Source organism: Triturus cristatus, chromosome 1_2 (assembly GCF_964204655.1).
Source record: "Triturus cristatus chromosome 1_2, aTriCri1.1, whole genome shotgun sequence".
Lineage (NCBI taxonomy): Eukaryota > Metazoa > Chordata > Amphibia > Caudata > Salamandridae > Triturus > Triturus cristatus.
In genome coordinates, this window is record NC_140580.1 from 138,333,565 (window position 1) to 138,347,277 (window position 13,713).

Consider the following 13,713-nt stretch of genomic DNA (forward strand, 5'->3'; position numbering starts at 1 on the left):
GGAGTCATGCATGCTCCGACTTTCATGTTTGTTTTATTCTAAAAAGATTCTTGAGTTGATGTTGAAACTCAACTGCTTAGTGATGAAGACGGGGTTGGTGGAGAAGCCTTGAAGCTGAATGAATTGGAGTTATTCCACAATCACTGGTTGAAGCTTTCCTCAAAAAACAGCTCTTTGGTGGATAGTTTTAGTTTGGCTGCTGCAATTCATGATTATATGAAGAACATGCAAGTTGAATAAGCAATCGATGTTGACTGCAGATGAGACTGAGTCACAGTTGTGTCTTCAGCTCGTTGCTGAAGTGCATTGTCCTGCTCAGCCTGGAGGACTCCAGGGAGTTCTAGTTATAAAACGAGTGGCAATGCTGACAAATGTATCTGATCAAGTGAGAATAGATAGCAGTGCATCTACACTGGTGAAGCTTTGCTGTTTGCTTCCCAGCAGGGCCAGCTGTCTATTCTAAACGTGAAATGCACGAATCGTGTATTTAATGGGGTTCACTGGATGCGACTAGTACTGCACACTCGATGGGGGTAAACGAAAGGCCCAAGAAAAGGCTGGTGCCCTTGAAATCCTGCTGGTCTCAGGCACAGCCACTCACATCCCAGGCTTACCTAGCTGTGCACTGATGTGCTCAGAAATATGGCTGCTTTGCACAGGATTTTGCAAGAGTATGGTGTTCAGTGAAGTGTTTTGTGGTTTAGTCTGCTACATTTTAGTTCTCGCAGAGCATATTATGCTTTGGGTCATCATATTGTCATTTAGCCCACATACTTTGGTTAGCCACATCGTGATGGGTTCTCCGTAGCGTACTGTAGTCCTCCACTGCATGTGGTTTGGTCCAATTTCACCGCACACAAAATAAGCATGACAATTTCTTGGCATGGCTGGGTTTTGATTTCTTCTTCTATAAATGCTTATTGCTCTCTGGCATGCATTCTCTCATCTTCTACAGCAATGAAATTCTTTTTTTCTAGAGAAATGCCACTATCATTTCTCTGGAGTGATTAAGGAACCAAAACATGTTTAAAGCAATCTAACCAACAGTGAAATCAAACTTTCCTTCTCAGGCTCAGCGCTTCAGATTTGACTTCTCACCTGTGCACGATGAAACAGTAAGTTGGTGCAAACATGTAGTTAAGGCCTGGTTCCGTTGTGCTAAAAAGGATGTTAACAGATTCAGAGGTGAGACTGCCACTTGACTGGCGGGTTCAATGGTTACCTTTAGTTCTAGCTCGGATCTGAGTTCAAGTAAAAAGATCCAGGTGCCAGGCAGGTAAATGACTGGAGCCTACACATACTAGCCTTTCATAGGTACCACGTGCACAGAACGTTTATAATTCTGTAGGCTATTCTGCCCTGTGGTTTTCAGCAGAATTTTGCATGACGTAAGTGGGGTGTACTTAATCTCTGGTTCGTAGCTGGCAGGCCTTTGCTTGACACGGACCCTAAGTCTCTTACTTCAGTGTCCTTGAGCGTACCGCCTTCTCCACTTCTTGTTACTCCTACCTCCCCCCATTCCTTCACTAAGCTGTGGTACCTTCTATGGGAGACAATTGATAAGGGACATGGAGACCTGCATTGGGTGCATCCAGGGCAGCCACTTGAGGACAGGGACGGCTTCTCCGCCGAGCGTCGCCCCACTGCCTTAAAGCACGTCAGAAAAGAAAAAAATGATAACGAGATGTTATTATAATTTTATTTTTCTGTGCAGGGGCAGTTATGTGGGGTGGGGCTAGGCCGCGCATGGGGAGGAGTGGTGGCACCCTCCTACGTTCGCATGTATGTTTGGCCGGCCAAACATTCATGCGCACGTTCGCATTTTCTCCACCCAGCCTAAATTATAGCCTGGGTGGAGAACATGCCCAGGCTTCCATTCACCATCTGAGCACCGACCAATCACAATGTGCTTACCAATCTCAATGCTGCAATGAAGGGTTGTGATTGGTTTAGGGGAGCCTATCTTGCTTCAACAGAAGCCAGGAAGAGGAGGGAAGAGAGGCGGTGGCCAGCCAGTCGGCAGGCAGGTAATTGTTGTTTTTTTTTTGTATTTTCTCCCCCTCCCCACCTACCTGCTCCACTACCAATTCGCGGGAGTGACAGCGACTGCTTGAGGTTACAGTACAAAAAACAGCTGAAGCCCTGTTTGACCAAAACAAACCTGCATCTTTGAGTAAAAGTGTCCGTATAACATACTGAGCAGGCACCCTGCCTTATTTACCATGGTGAAACAAAATATCAACTTACAATGAATCTGTTCCAGTCAAGCAGCTATTTCGGAAATCTTAGACATAAACAAATATGGTGTCCAAGAACAAGGCATGAAGCAGTCATGAGTATCACCAAGAGCAAATAAACCATTGGTGACATTTCCCCTCAATTTGCAAACAACATAAAGTGCTTAAGGCCAGATTAACGACCGTTTTTTGCAGTCACAAATGGGAAATCGGCCCGTTTGCGAACGCAAAAAAGGGTGGTGGTATCTATAAACACTATTTTGCAAGTCTGAGACTCGCAAAATAGCATTTTGGGAAGGGGCGTACCAAGGGCCTCCCTTCATAATAGCATGTCAGAATGGTACGTACCATTGTTTCGCGACCGCATTTGCAGTTTATCTGCTCGCAGTTTACCACTGACTTCAAGTAGGTGGTAAGCCATTCGCAAATTGGAAGGGGTCCCATGGGACCCCTTCCTCTTTGTGAATGGGGGCTAAAATATTTTTTAAGAGCAGGCAGTTTAACACCTCGCAGTTTACCACTTTCTTCAAGTAGGTGGTAAGCCACTTGCAAATGGCCTTTGTGAATGGGGGTGAAAATATTTTTTAAGAGCAGGTAGTGGTGCCATGCCTGCACTTAAAACATGAAAAGAAAACGTTTCATTTTTTAAATTTAAACATATCCCGTTTTGCTTTAAGGCAGACAGGCAGCATTTTTTAAAAAACTGCTTCATTGAAAAAGCAAACACAGACATGTGGGTCTGCTGTCCCCAGCAGGCCACCATCTCTGTGTTTGTAGGCCATTCCCAATGAGTAGCAAATTGCGACCTGCCTCATTAATATTAATGAGGCAGGTCATTTGCGTCCCCATTAGGAATTGCATACAGTGTCTCAGACACTGATGTACATTCCATTTTGCAAATCACAAACTGCGAGTCGCAAAACGTCGCAATTTGTGACTTGCAAAATGGAAGGGTCATACATCTGGCCCTTAGAGACAGTGTACACATTTTACAATGAACAACTAATTTATAACACTTGTAGCATTTGATCTGGGTAACATTGTAAACAGTCAATCATTTTAAATCGTTGCTTCAATTGTCGTTGTTTGTGGTATGGTAAAAGAATATTGTGGACTAAATAATGTCTGTCAAAAATATTGTGTCCTTAATATTGTTTGTGAAATATCGTATATTTGTAATTATTTACATCCATGGGACGATAGTTTTGTAAACAATATTTAGAACTTGATTTTGATATCATATCACATTTTTGTCAATTATATTATCCTACACAATCACTGTTTGTCATTAGCCACCTCCGGCACTGCGTTACTGTCCAAGGACATTGGCAACCTATCACTGTGGTAAATAAAAATTCCTTTACCGGGACTGAATTTGATACAGAAACATTATAAAATAGCTCAGTAAAATGAGAGGCAGAATCCGTGATATTAGAGTTTCGGAATGGGCTTTATTCCAATAATCGATTATAATCGGATGCTTCAAGTTCCATCACCACGGGGGTTCAGGAAGTGAAGTACATACTTTATTGACAAGAAGTAACTTTTATAGTACATACATTATAATGAAGTGAATACAGTAGGCGTAACAATTGATAAGGACATTGACGTTTGGTCTGCGTAACCGAAAATGGGTGTAATAATGAGTAAAAAGGAACATGATTGGTTATGATGTAATACATAGATGGATCTATAAGATAATACTTGGCATTGATGCGCGCGCAGCAGTATGACGTGTAATTGACGTGTAACTAGGGGGTGACGGGGACTTGACATTTAGCTCTATATGTGGAGACGAGAAGTCTGGGGGGTCAAGTCAACCTAATCCCAAATCATATCTAACATCCTATGTTTAAAGAACTATGTTATCCATAAAAGAGGGACTCTCGGACAGAATCTATTCTATACTGACTGTGCGTGCGTGTACAAGCGTCTAAGTGTCTACACTGAATGCGAGGGGGTAGGAATATTCCATGGTAACAGGGCTATGAATTACTTGCATGAGGACAGAGAAGATGGGCCTTTTTGCTTGGTAACTGGAAGAATGTTTACTTAAACTACTAGGCAGGAATGCATCGGCTGAGGGGGAGGCAGATAATTCGAAGGTGAAATACAGTTCTTGGCAGAGAGTAAGCTGATGTCAGGCTTCGTGAGCCGCGCAGAGAATGAGACAAAGTTCATGGTCACAGATGCAGGCTCGGGCTGGAGCTTTTAGAGGCAGAAGGCAAGAAGAGTTTGATGACAGAATCAGGGCCTACTTGCCTGGACTGAAAAGTGGCATAAGTGAACCATATAAAGCCGATGGCCTTTCATATTTAGGAATGGGATATCCGGCCTATTCATGGCGGATCTGTCAAAGGACATGTTGACGGTGGACGCACATGTATTTGCGTCTTCATAACTGGAACTGGAGGGAACATACATGTACTTGTGACATGCACATGGAACCGTTGGGGTCCAAGATAGGGGACATAACTGACCAGAAAAATCCATATTTCCACATTCCCTCCTTGTCCCCTACTTGCCCTTCAAGAGATATCAATCTTCATCAATCCATTGATCTGTTCATATAGCATCATTTGTTCTTCTTTCTTCTTCCGGGATCTTGAATGAAAATCTTGATGTGGAATGCACGATGTGGCACACAGACCACAAATTGCTGGTCCACATTGTAGACATAGACAGCAACTGAATAGTATGAGAAGGCCAATACCTAGGAAGGATAAAACTCTCCATCCCCAGGCTGATACCGCATTCCAAAACCAACTGGACCAAGTCCAAGTGCCTGGGTTCTGGTGTATCTGGCTTACAATCTTATGAAGGCGAGTGATGGCTTTATATACAGATGGCGAATTTTCTGGTATGAATACGCAGCAGCTTGATCCGATGACCCTACAAGCTCCGCCCCTATCAGCCAGGATGACGTCAAGGACAAGACGATTTTGAAGCACAACAATCCGCATAGCAGACTGCTCTTCCGTTAAATTGCCTAAGGCGGAAATAGTCTCATTCACTACTGCTTCAAGCGTTCTAGTTAATCTACGTATCAGCTTACTATTAGTAACAGTACCTATATAGGGAAAGATGCCTTTATTAAAATCTACATACTTGTCCCATGCAGTCTCAGTGTAATCGACAATGGGGAGATCTCTCCGTTCTCTGTTGTGTACTAAATGAATATTTCTGTAATAATCAGGAGGAGCTAGGAAAACAGGTGGCAAAAGGAATGCAATGTAGCAGGTACCATCCCAATCTAGAGGTAGACGTATATATGCAGTCTGACCACATATAAAGTAGGAGTGGCGAGAAGCTCTAAATGAAGATTTTCCTTGATCACTGAATTCTACCATAGTAGTGCATTTACTATGGCCCATATGTATGGAACCAACCTTTCTTACACATAATTCACCCCTCGCTGGGAATACTGACATGGTGGGTAAGACTAGTTCAATTTCAGATACGACATTTAGAATCATGAGATTAGGTGTAAAATTGCCTAATCCATATACTTCATTTTCTAGATCAGTTCCTGTTCTTTTGGGGCGACCCTCCTTGTCAGGGTAACAGACCTTGAGTAAAGCTAGGTTCAGATTTCCCCATACCCAATGATCTTGGTAAACTGCTGTGTCTGAGTCTATGGAATTAATTAAGCTAAACCATGCTCCACAGGAGCCATTATGTGTAAATGGATGTGGAAAGAAAGGCAGGACTCCTTCATAATTCTGATAGGGAGGGAGTTGGCCACACACCCAACAATTGGTGGCATTACTAGTCTGATGGGAATGATGTAACATACTAATGAAAGTGTTATTGCGCAGCGCAAGTCTATAAGACAATTCATGCGGAGGTAAGTCACTAAAAGAATGTTCAGCAGCAACATTATAAACATGTCTAGAAATAGGGTAATATATGTGCAACAACATACTTGTAATAATTATTAAAAGACTCAATAAAAACAAAATTAATAATGTCACTATGCAGTGGCTACGCAGTGATTTACAATACGCCTGTCGTTTCAACATTTTTCGGGTATTTTCTCTACTCAGGTCCAAGGGATACATGTCAGAGACAATTCAACCGCTTCACCTTGGAGAGGACTTAAACAATCAAATTGCTCGACTGGTTGGGCCTAAGCTTTAGTTTGTAATTTTCAGATTTGTTAGGTTCAACAAAAGGGAGTTTTGTATCAGTCTGTGAGGGAGTGCAGGGCACAATGTCTATATCCGAAGATAGTCCATGAAATTTCTTGATGTGGCTTGAATGAATCCAGCCCTTGCGGCCCTCGATCTTCACGGCTGTTCTTGTGGTCAACAGGACCAACTTGGGTGCTTTCCACCTGGGCTCCAGCTGAGTCTTTCGGTCGAAATTCCTCACAAAGACAAGATTACCCGGAACAACGTCATGGGGTTTCACCTCAGTGTTGTCGGGAAAGGCTGCAGCTACCTGTGAACGAGAAGATTGTAGTGCAGACATCAAGGAAGCCAAGTAATCTGTCAGCATATTACAGTCAATATCAGTTATTTTGCGTGGTATAGGCGTCCCCCACATATTCGGTGGTCTACCGAAGATCACCTCATACGGGGATAGCCCTGTTCTAGAGTGTGCTACCATTCTCATGTAAAAAAGTGCAACTGGTAATGCTACTATCCAGTCGACCCCTTTCTCTCTGCATATTTTGGACAGTCTGATTTTCAGTGTCTGATTATGTCTTTCTACGAGACCTGCTGCCTCGGGGTGTCGGACACAGTGGAATTTCCACTGATATCCTAGCAGGAGTGAAACGTGTTTCATTAATTCGGATGAGAACGGCTGGCCGTTATCTGAGTAAACAGCACGTGGTAAACCGTATCGTGGGAAGAATTCTCGAACCAACTGTTTGGCAGTAGTCGGGGCAGTGTAATCTGAAACCGGGTACGCCTCTGTCCAACGGGACAGAGCGCAGACAACTACGAGAACATATTTGAATCCTCGACATCGTTCCATCTGGATATAATCCATCTGTAGGACTTCAAAAGGGTGATCAGGAGGATGAAATCCACCCTGTTCTACGGGAACACTTTTTCCTGGGTTGAACTGGCAACAGATCATACAGGTACGGACCTTTTGTTTTGCTGCTGCTCGTAAATGTTTATTGAACCAAATGTGTTGAATGCTGTCTAGCATAGCTTTTTCTCCTAGATGTGCCGGACTATGTATAGTGTTAATTACGACTTGGACCATTGAATCAGGAAGGAACCATACAGACCTTTCCTTCATCATCCATCCTTGGTCCGTTTGGATCCCTCCTAACTCGGTCCATTTCTTTATTTCGTCTGGTGTAGCATGTGTCTGTATGTCAATTACGTCAAGAGTAGGATCTTTAACTGTCATACAATGTGTCGGTGTCGGGACTATTGTCTTTGTCATGTCGGGGGTCTGAGTTTGAGCAGTCAGTTTAGCTGTTCTGTCGGCTAGATCATTGCCTTGGGAAATGATATCAGTAACCTTCGTATGGGCCTTACATTTCATAATTGATATTTCAGTGGGTAGATGTATTGCATCTAATAATGCATGAATGAGGGGTCCGTGCTGAATGTGGGCACCGTGGGAAGTTAAATAACCTCTCTCTCGCCACAGCACGCCGAAGTCATGTACAACTCCGAATGCATAACGTGAATCAGTGTATATGTTGACTTTTTTATTCGTGGCTTGAATACAGGCTTGTGTCAGAGCGATGAGCTCTGCGGTTTGAGCTGACAAAGTATTTATACGATTAGTTTCAATGACTTCAGTATCTGTTGTGACTGCATAAGCGGCTACTAACTCTCCTGTACTTGTTCTCATGCATGAACCATCGACATAAAATGTCAAGTCTGGATCTGACAATGGAACATCGGTTAAGTCTTGTCTGGGTTTTGTTGTTATTGTAATAACTTCAATACAGTCATGGGCTAGTGGGTCTGTTCCGACTACTGGTAAAAGTGTGGCAGGATTCAATGTGTTACAGCGTCTGATTTCTATATGTGGCTGAAACAATGTAAGCTCGTATCCTGTAAGTCGCGCTACAGTCAAGTGTTGTGTTTGCGTTCTATTTACAAGAACCTCTACTGCATGTGGTACTTGAACTGTCAATGGATGTCCTAACACTATGGCATCGCTTTGTCTGATTGCTAAAGCTGTTGCTGCTACTGATTTTAGGCATGCAGGCAAAGCCTGAGCTACGGGATCTAATGTACTAGAAAAATAAGCACATGGTTTGTGTGCTCCTGCTTGTTCCTGTGTGAGTACTGACAAGGCCGTACCTTCGCGTTCTGTAACAAAGAGTGTAAACTGTTTTCTGTAACATGGCGTTGCTAAAACGGGTGCTTGACATAAAGCTTTCTTTAAGCTTTCAAAAGCTTGTGTGTGTTCCTGAGTCCAAGGGAGAACAGTCGGTGTGGCTGCCTCCTGTGTTGTCAATTGAACGAGTGGCTTTGCTAGAAATGCATACTGAGGGATCCACTGTCTACAATATGAAGTGAGGCCTATGAAAGCCCGCACCTCCTTCTGTGTCTTGGGTATTGACATGTTAGCAATTAACTGAATGCGGTCGGGTGTAAGCTGCCTTCCCTCCTTGGACAGCGAGTGACCAAGATAAATAACTCGCTGGACACAGAATTGCAGCTTAGAAGGGGACACCTTGTGCCCCTTTTCGGCTAGAAATTGTAAAACTGTCAGTGATGCTTTCTCACATTCGGGTTCGCTTCTAGCGGTGATCAGCAGATCATCGACATATTGAAGCAGGGCAGTGTTAACCGGCATGTGGATACTGTCAAGTTCTCGTTTCAGTGCTTGGCTATAGATGCTGGGGCTTTCTGTAAATCCTTGAGGTGCGCGTGTGAATTTAAAGCTTCGCCCATTTAAACTAAATCCGAACAAATATTGGCTTTCCGGATCTATTGGGACGCTGAAAAAGGCATTTTTGAGATCAATTACAGTAAACAATGTTGCTTCGGAATCAATAGCTGTCAATAATGACGAGATATCTGGGACCACAGGAAATTGTGGCACAATACATTTGTTTAACTCGCGCAGATCAATAACCAATCGATATACTGGCGGAGCTGTAGGATCTGTTCGTTTAAGAATCGGAATTATCGGTGAATTACATACATTGGAGTCTGTTTCTACAACTACTCCTTGGGCAATAAGCTCGTCAATGATTTGTAGTAAAGCCGTTACAGCATCTGGTGGTAACTTGTATTGTCGCATTCGTGGTAGCACCACTCCTGCCTTTAGTGTGACTCGATATGGTGTAATATTCATGCAACCAACATCAGTAGGGCCTTGTGCCCATAGATGTGTAGGTAAAGTCTGCAGTCGGGGATCCATGTCTCTAGATACATAGTGACCTTTAAAATCACGTAAAAACAACCTTACTCCTTCCGGAGAACAACATATTATGGCTCCTAGGGCTTTCAACGTTTTTATTCCTAACAAGTTTTCTGGACATGATTTAGTAAGCAATAAATCTGTAGTTCGGGTCAGAGGTCCTATCGTAAGTGGAAGAGGCTGTGACACTTCATTAACAAAAGGTTTTCCTGAAAAACCAAGGGAAATATTCTGTGAGCCTGAGAGGGGTGCCCCTGGGACTTCACTTCGTTTTATAGTTGTTCGACTTGCCCCTGTATCGAGTAAAAATTTTCTATCTTGACCTAATAATTCACTATGTACATAAGGTCCTTCTTGATCTACAGGAATCTCGATAATGGGTAAGTCAACTTCCCTCTCTAGGCTAGTTCATGCGTAACGTTGATACTCCGGATATTCATACTGTGCAGTCTGATACATTTGTCGTGTCGTTGTCTGTGTGGCAGCAACAGGCGACGGTGGTGCAGCTGGCACAAACTGTATTGGCTGTTGTGCGGCTGGCATGGCCTGGGCATGCTGCGTAGCTCCTTGTTCATTCTGATCTTGTCTTAGTGGCCGTGATCTTTCTTGTGTTTTACCTATGGCGATATTATGTTTTAGCACTGGACAATCGTGTACGTAATGACCTGGCTTTTTACAATAATTGCATGTCCCTTTTACAGGTCCTGCTGAATCGGAATGTGTCATACCCTTTTTATGTCCTTCAGCTGGAACTGTCTGGGAAACTAGCATTTTCATTTTCGTGTCTTTCATGCGTCTGTGTTCATGTTCTTGTTCCTCTTTAATTCTATTGTGGTGGTACTGTAACATTTGTAACATTTGTGTTGGAGTGTTACCTTGCCAGGTACTCTCGAATTTTAATACTCTATTCTTTACTGGGGGCAGGGCATTTTCCACTAATTTTGTTACAAACAGATGCGGGTATGATTCGCTACTTGCTTTTATGCCACTATTTATACCAAAACATTTCTCGAATCGGGCATAGTAATCGCTAGTGTCTTCATCTTGCTTCTGTTTACAGGCTGAAATTGTACCCCAATCTTCCTTTTTCGTAGTTAATAAACGTGGCAGTACCTGTACTAGTAGTCCTGGTAGTGCTTTAGTTTTGTCCCCAAGCCCCGAACCTGGACCTCGGGCCCTTTCTTCTGCTTCTAATGCTGACCATTCTATCTTTTGATCACCTACCTCCCACTCTTTTTCCTTGAGTTTCTCATAAATGCCAGTAGGCATCAACACCTTTAATATTGTCATAATGTCGGGGTAGGTATACTCTCCCATGAGTAACATGTCTTTAATTTCTCGGTGAAAACCCGCTGGGTCCTTGTCATGACTGGGTACTACTTTCTTCATTTCTAACAATTCTATTTTCGATATAGGCGTATATACAAATACACGTTTAAACTCATTGTCCTCGCCTTTTATTGGGTGTACTTCTCGTAAGGGATTCTGTCTATCCAGGTGATACGTCGTTCTTTCCTTGACAGGCAGTGAGACATGCTCTGAGCATACAAAAAGAATATACTGCTTTCTAGATACTAGAATTTCTTTAATTAATTTGGTACCTGGACCTCTCCATTTATTCATAAGCGATTCAGTCAATATGTCAGGTAAGGGACCAGGGTCCGAATGCTGACTCTGATATAGTATAATGAGTTGTTGAATCATATAAATCCCAGCTAACCTCTGCTCATCTGGGGTGAGATTAAAAAATGTGCGTACTACTGTCTCATCACTATATTTTCCGGGACTGTCCACCCAATGAACAGCTGCCCTCGCTAAATCTTGTTCATCCATAGAATCGAGAAAATGATAACCCCTTCGTTCTCGGAGTAGTTTGTCGGCGGTTTGGAACGAATGCTCGTTAGACCTTATGTTATTTATAGGTATTTGGAAATTCCTGTCATTATCTGGACATATTGGACGTATTGGGTCAGTATGACATCTAGTCTGATTCCTATTACAAGATCTTCCTCTACCTACATAGGCTATGGTGTCTGACTGTCCGGCGGGCAGTCCTGACCCTTCTTCCTCGTTTTGCTCGAACTCGTCTGTCTCTAATCTCTCTTCGTGTAGGCGTTCTATTTCTTTACGGATCTTTCGGCACATGGCTATTATACAATTTTGCTTATCGTGTCTCCCTTCTGATATATTCTGGCTCCATTTTGTAAGAATTTTCATTGCTTCCGGATCTACCCCCGGTCGGTCTTGATTTCTGATCACACAGTTTATGAGGAAACGCAACAGTTCCCCCTGTATCTCTACTTTCTGGTATTCCATAGCTCTGTTAATACATTCTGGATCTCGCCCTGTTTGAACAAAATGATATATTTTATCTAGATGCGCAGTCATTCCTGGTAGCTTCGCTAAATACCCTGTGGCTCGTCTGATACGTAATGATGCCAGGATCATTTCGTCCTCTTTACCGAGCACCGGGTCATATCTACAATCTATAAGAAGTTCCTTAAGCGTACGATCACTTACGAATTTGGGTGTACGTGAATGCGCTGACTCTTGGAAAATAAGTTTATTTATTCTAGGTGGCGTAGAAAAAATATTGGTAGCACCTCCCGTGGCCCCGTCTGGGGCGTCGGGTGTGAAAGGATTCGTCGAACGTGACACAGCAACTATAGGTGTGGACTCAGCTATAGAAGTACTTGTAGGAACAGATGCAGAAACAGATGTGCTTGCCGGAACTTGTGACTCGATTTGTTGCTGCAGGGATACGGGTGCTGGATCTTGGCGTTGGACCTCCCTGGTATGCGGTCTACGTGGGGCGGAATTAGCATACTCGGGAGCTGCGTCATCTAAATATGAGGAAAGAAAAACATCTTCTGCGGTTCTAGGATGCCCCTTAGGATGTACCTTGATTGGGAATAATGGGGGTGGCAAGTCTTTCGGTATCTCTGGAGTAGCCTTAGGTAATCCTTCGGCCAGAAGGGGATACATACCATTCATAAGGGCATTTCTTTGTCTGTCTACTTGTTCTGATTTCACTCGGATACCTTCCTCAATTAATAGATTCTCTCGAACTTTATTGGAATTCTCTTTACTCTTCTCTTCCTGTCTACGTGCTTTTTCTGTTCGTCTATGTGATTCTTTACGCCATAATTCAACGGCGTCTTTCTGTGACTGTCTGACTTTTCTTTTCCATAACTCTTCCTCGACTTTCATGATGCACTCTGCATCCCAGGTCCCCGCTGTGGGCCACCTCTGACTTTCTGGTAATCCCTTGGTATAGTCTACCCATAAATCAAGAAATAATATAGCGTCTAAGCCATGTTTGTGATACATAAAGTGCCCTGGAGTGTCCCTAGGAGGAATAGGGACGGCTTCTTCAAGAACCCCTTTTCTGGTAGTGATCTGTCTTAATTTCGAAAAGAGCGGCATATTGAGAACTGACCTTATACTTGATTTTGACCTGATACTTGAATTTGAACAGACTTAATACAATAAACACGATAATGAACAGTCATTCATACCACGATATACAGAACATACTTAAACACTTTAAACATTTAACATTAAACCTTTAACTGAAACAACAATGATGATCGTCTGCATAACTAATCACCAAGCTTAATTCTCGACAATAACTAGACAATAACTAGATACTTCGGAATACTTCGGAATACTTGATATACTGCTAAACAGTACAGATACACTGCTAAAACAGTGCAGACCGGATTTGTGTACCCAAACCCGTCTTGACCGGCACAACCTATGTGCACGTCAGAAATGCCTCCCCAGCAATGGTACTCACCGGGTAGCTTCGGAAACGGAAGGCCTCAGTAACTTGAACTTGAACCGGACTGGACTCGACTCGACTCGACTCGTCGGACACTGGGCTTGGCTTCGGACTGGTGGGTCTCTGTATACCTCGGATCTTGCTCTCTCAGCTAGGCTCTGGTCGGGATACTTCGCACTTCTCACCGCCTCGTCTGGGTGTTGATCGCAGTCTCAGTCGCCCCCGCTTGACCGGAGGGAGATACAGGAAATCCTGCTGGTACGCGTTATTGTCCGTCCAGCTGTGGCAGGAGACCGGGCCTGCAACGCACCGCCGGCGCGTGAGATGAGAAAGTGTCCCTGT

The 13,713-nt window shown here is 43.4% G+C and overlaps 1 protein-coding gene across 8 annotated transcripts in view; it reads left to right on the forward strand.

The window, feature by feature from the left end:
- Positions 1-13,713, forward strand: part of ABLIM1 (actin binding LIM protein 1) — a 698,379-nt gene that overhangs the window by 572,637 nt on the left and 112,029 nt on the right. For 4 of the 8 annotated variants that reach the window (XM_085603283.1, XM_085603280.1, XM_085603286.1 and 1 more), the window contains exon 12: positions 1,071-1,115. The exons of the other annotated variants lie outside the window; for them this stretch is intronic. In XM_085603283.1, the coding sequence (XP_085459409.1) occupies positions 1,071-1,115 (45 nt within the window). The remainder of the gene's footprint in view (positions 1-1,070; positions 1,116-13,713) is intronic. 8 annotated transcript variants of the gene reach the window in all.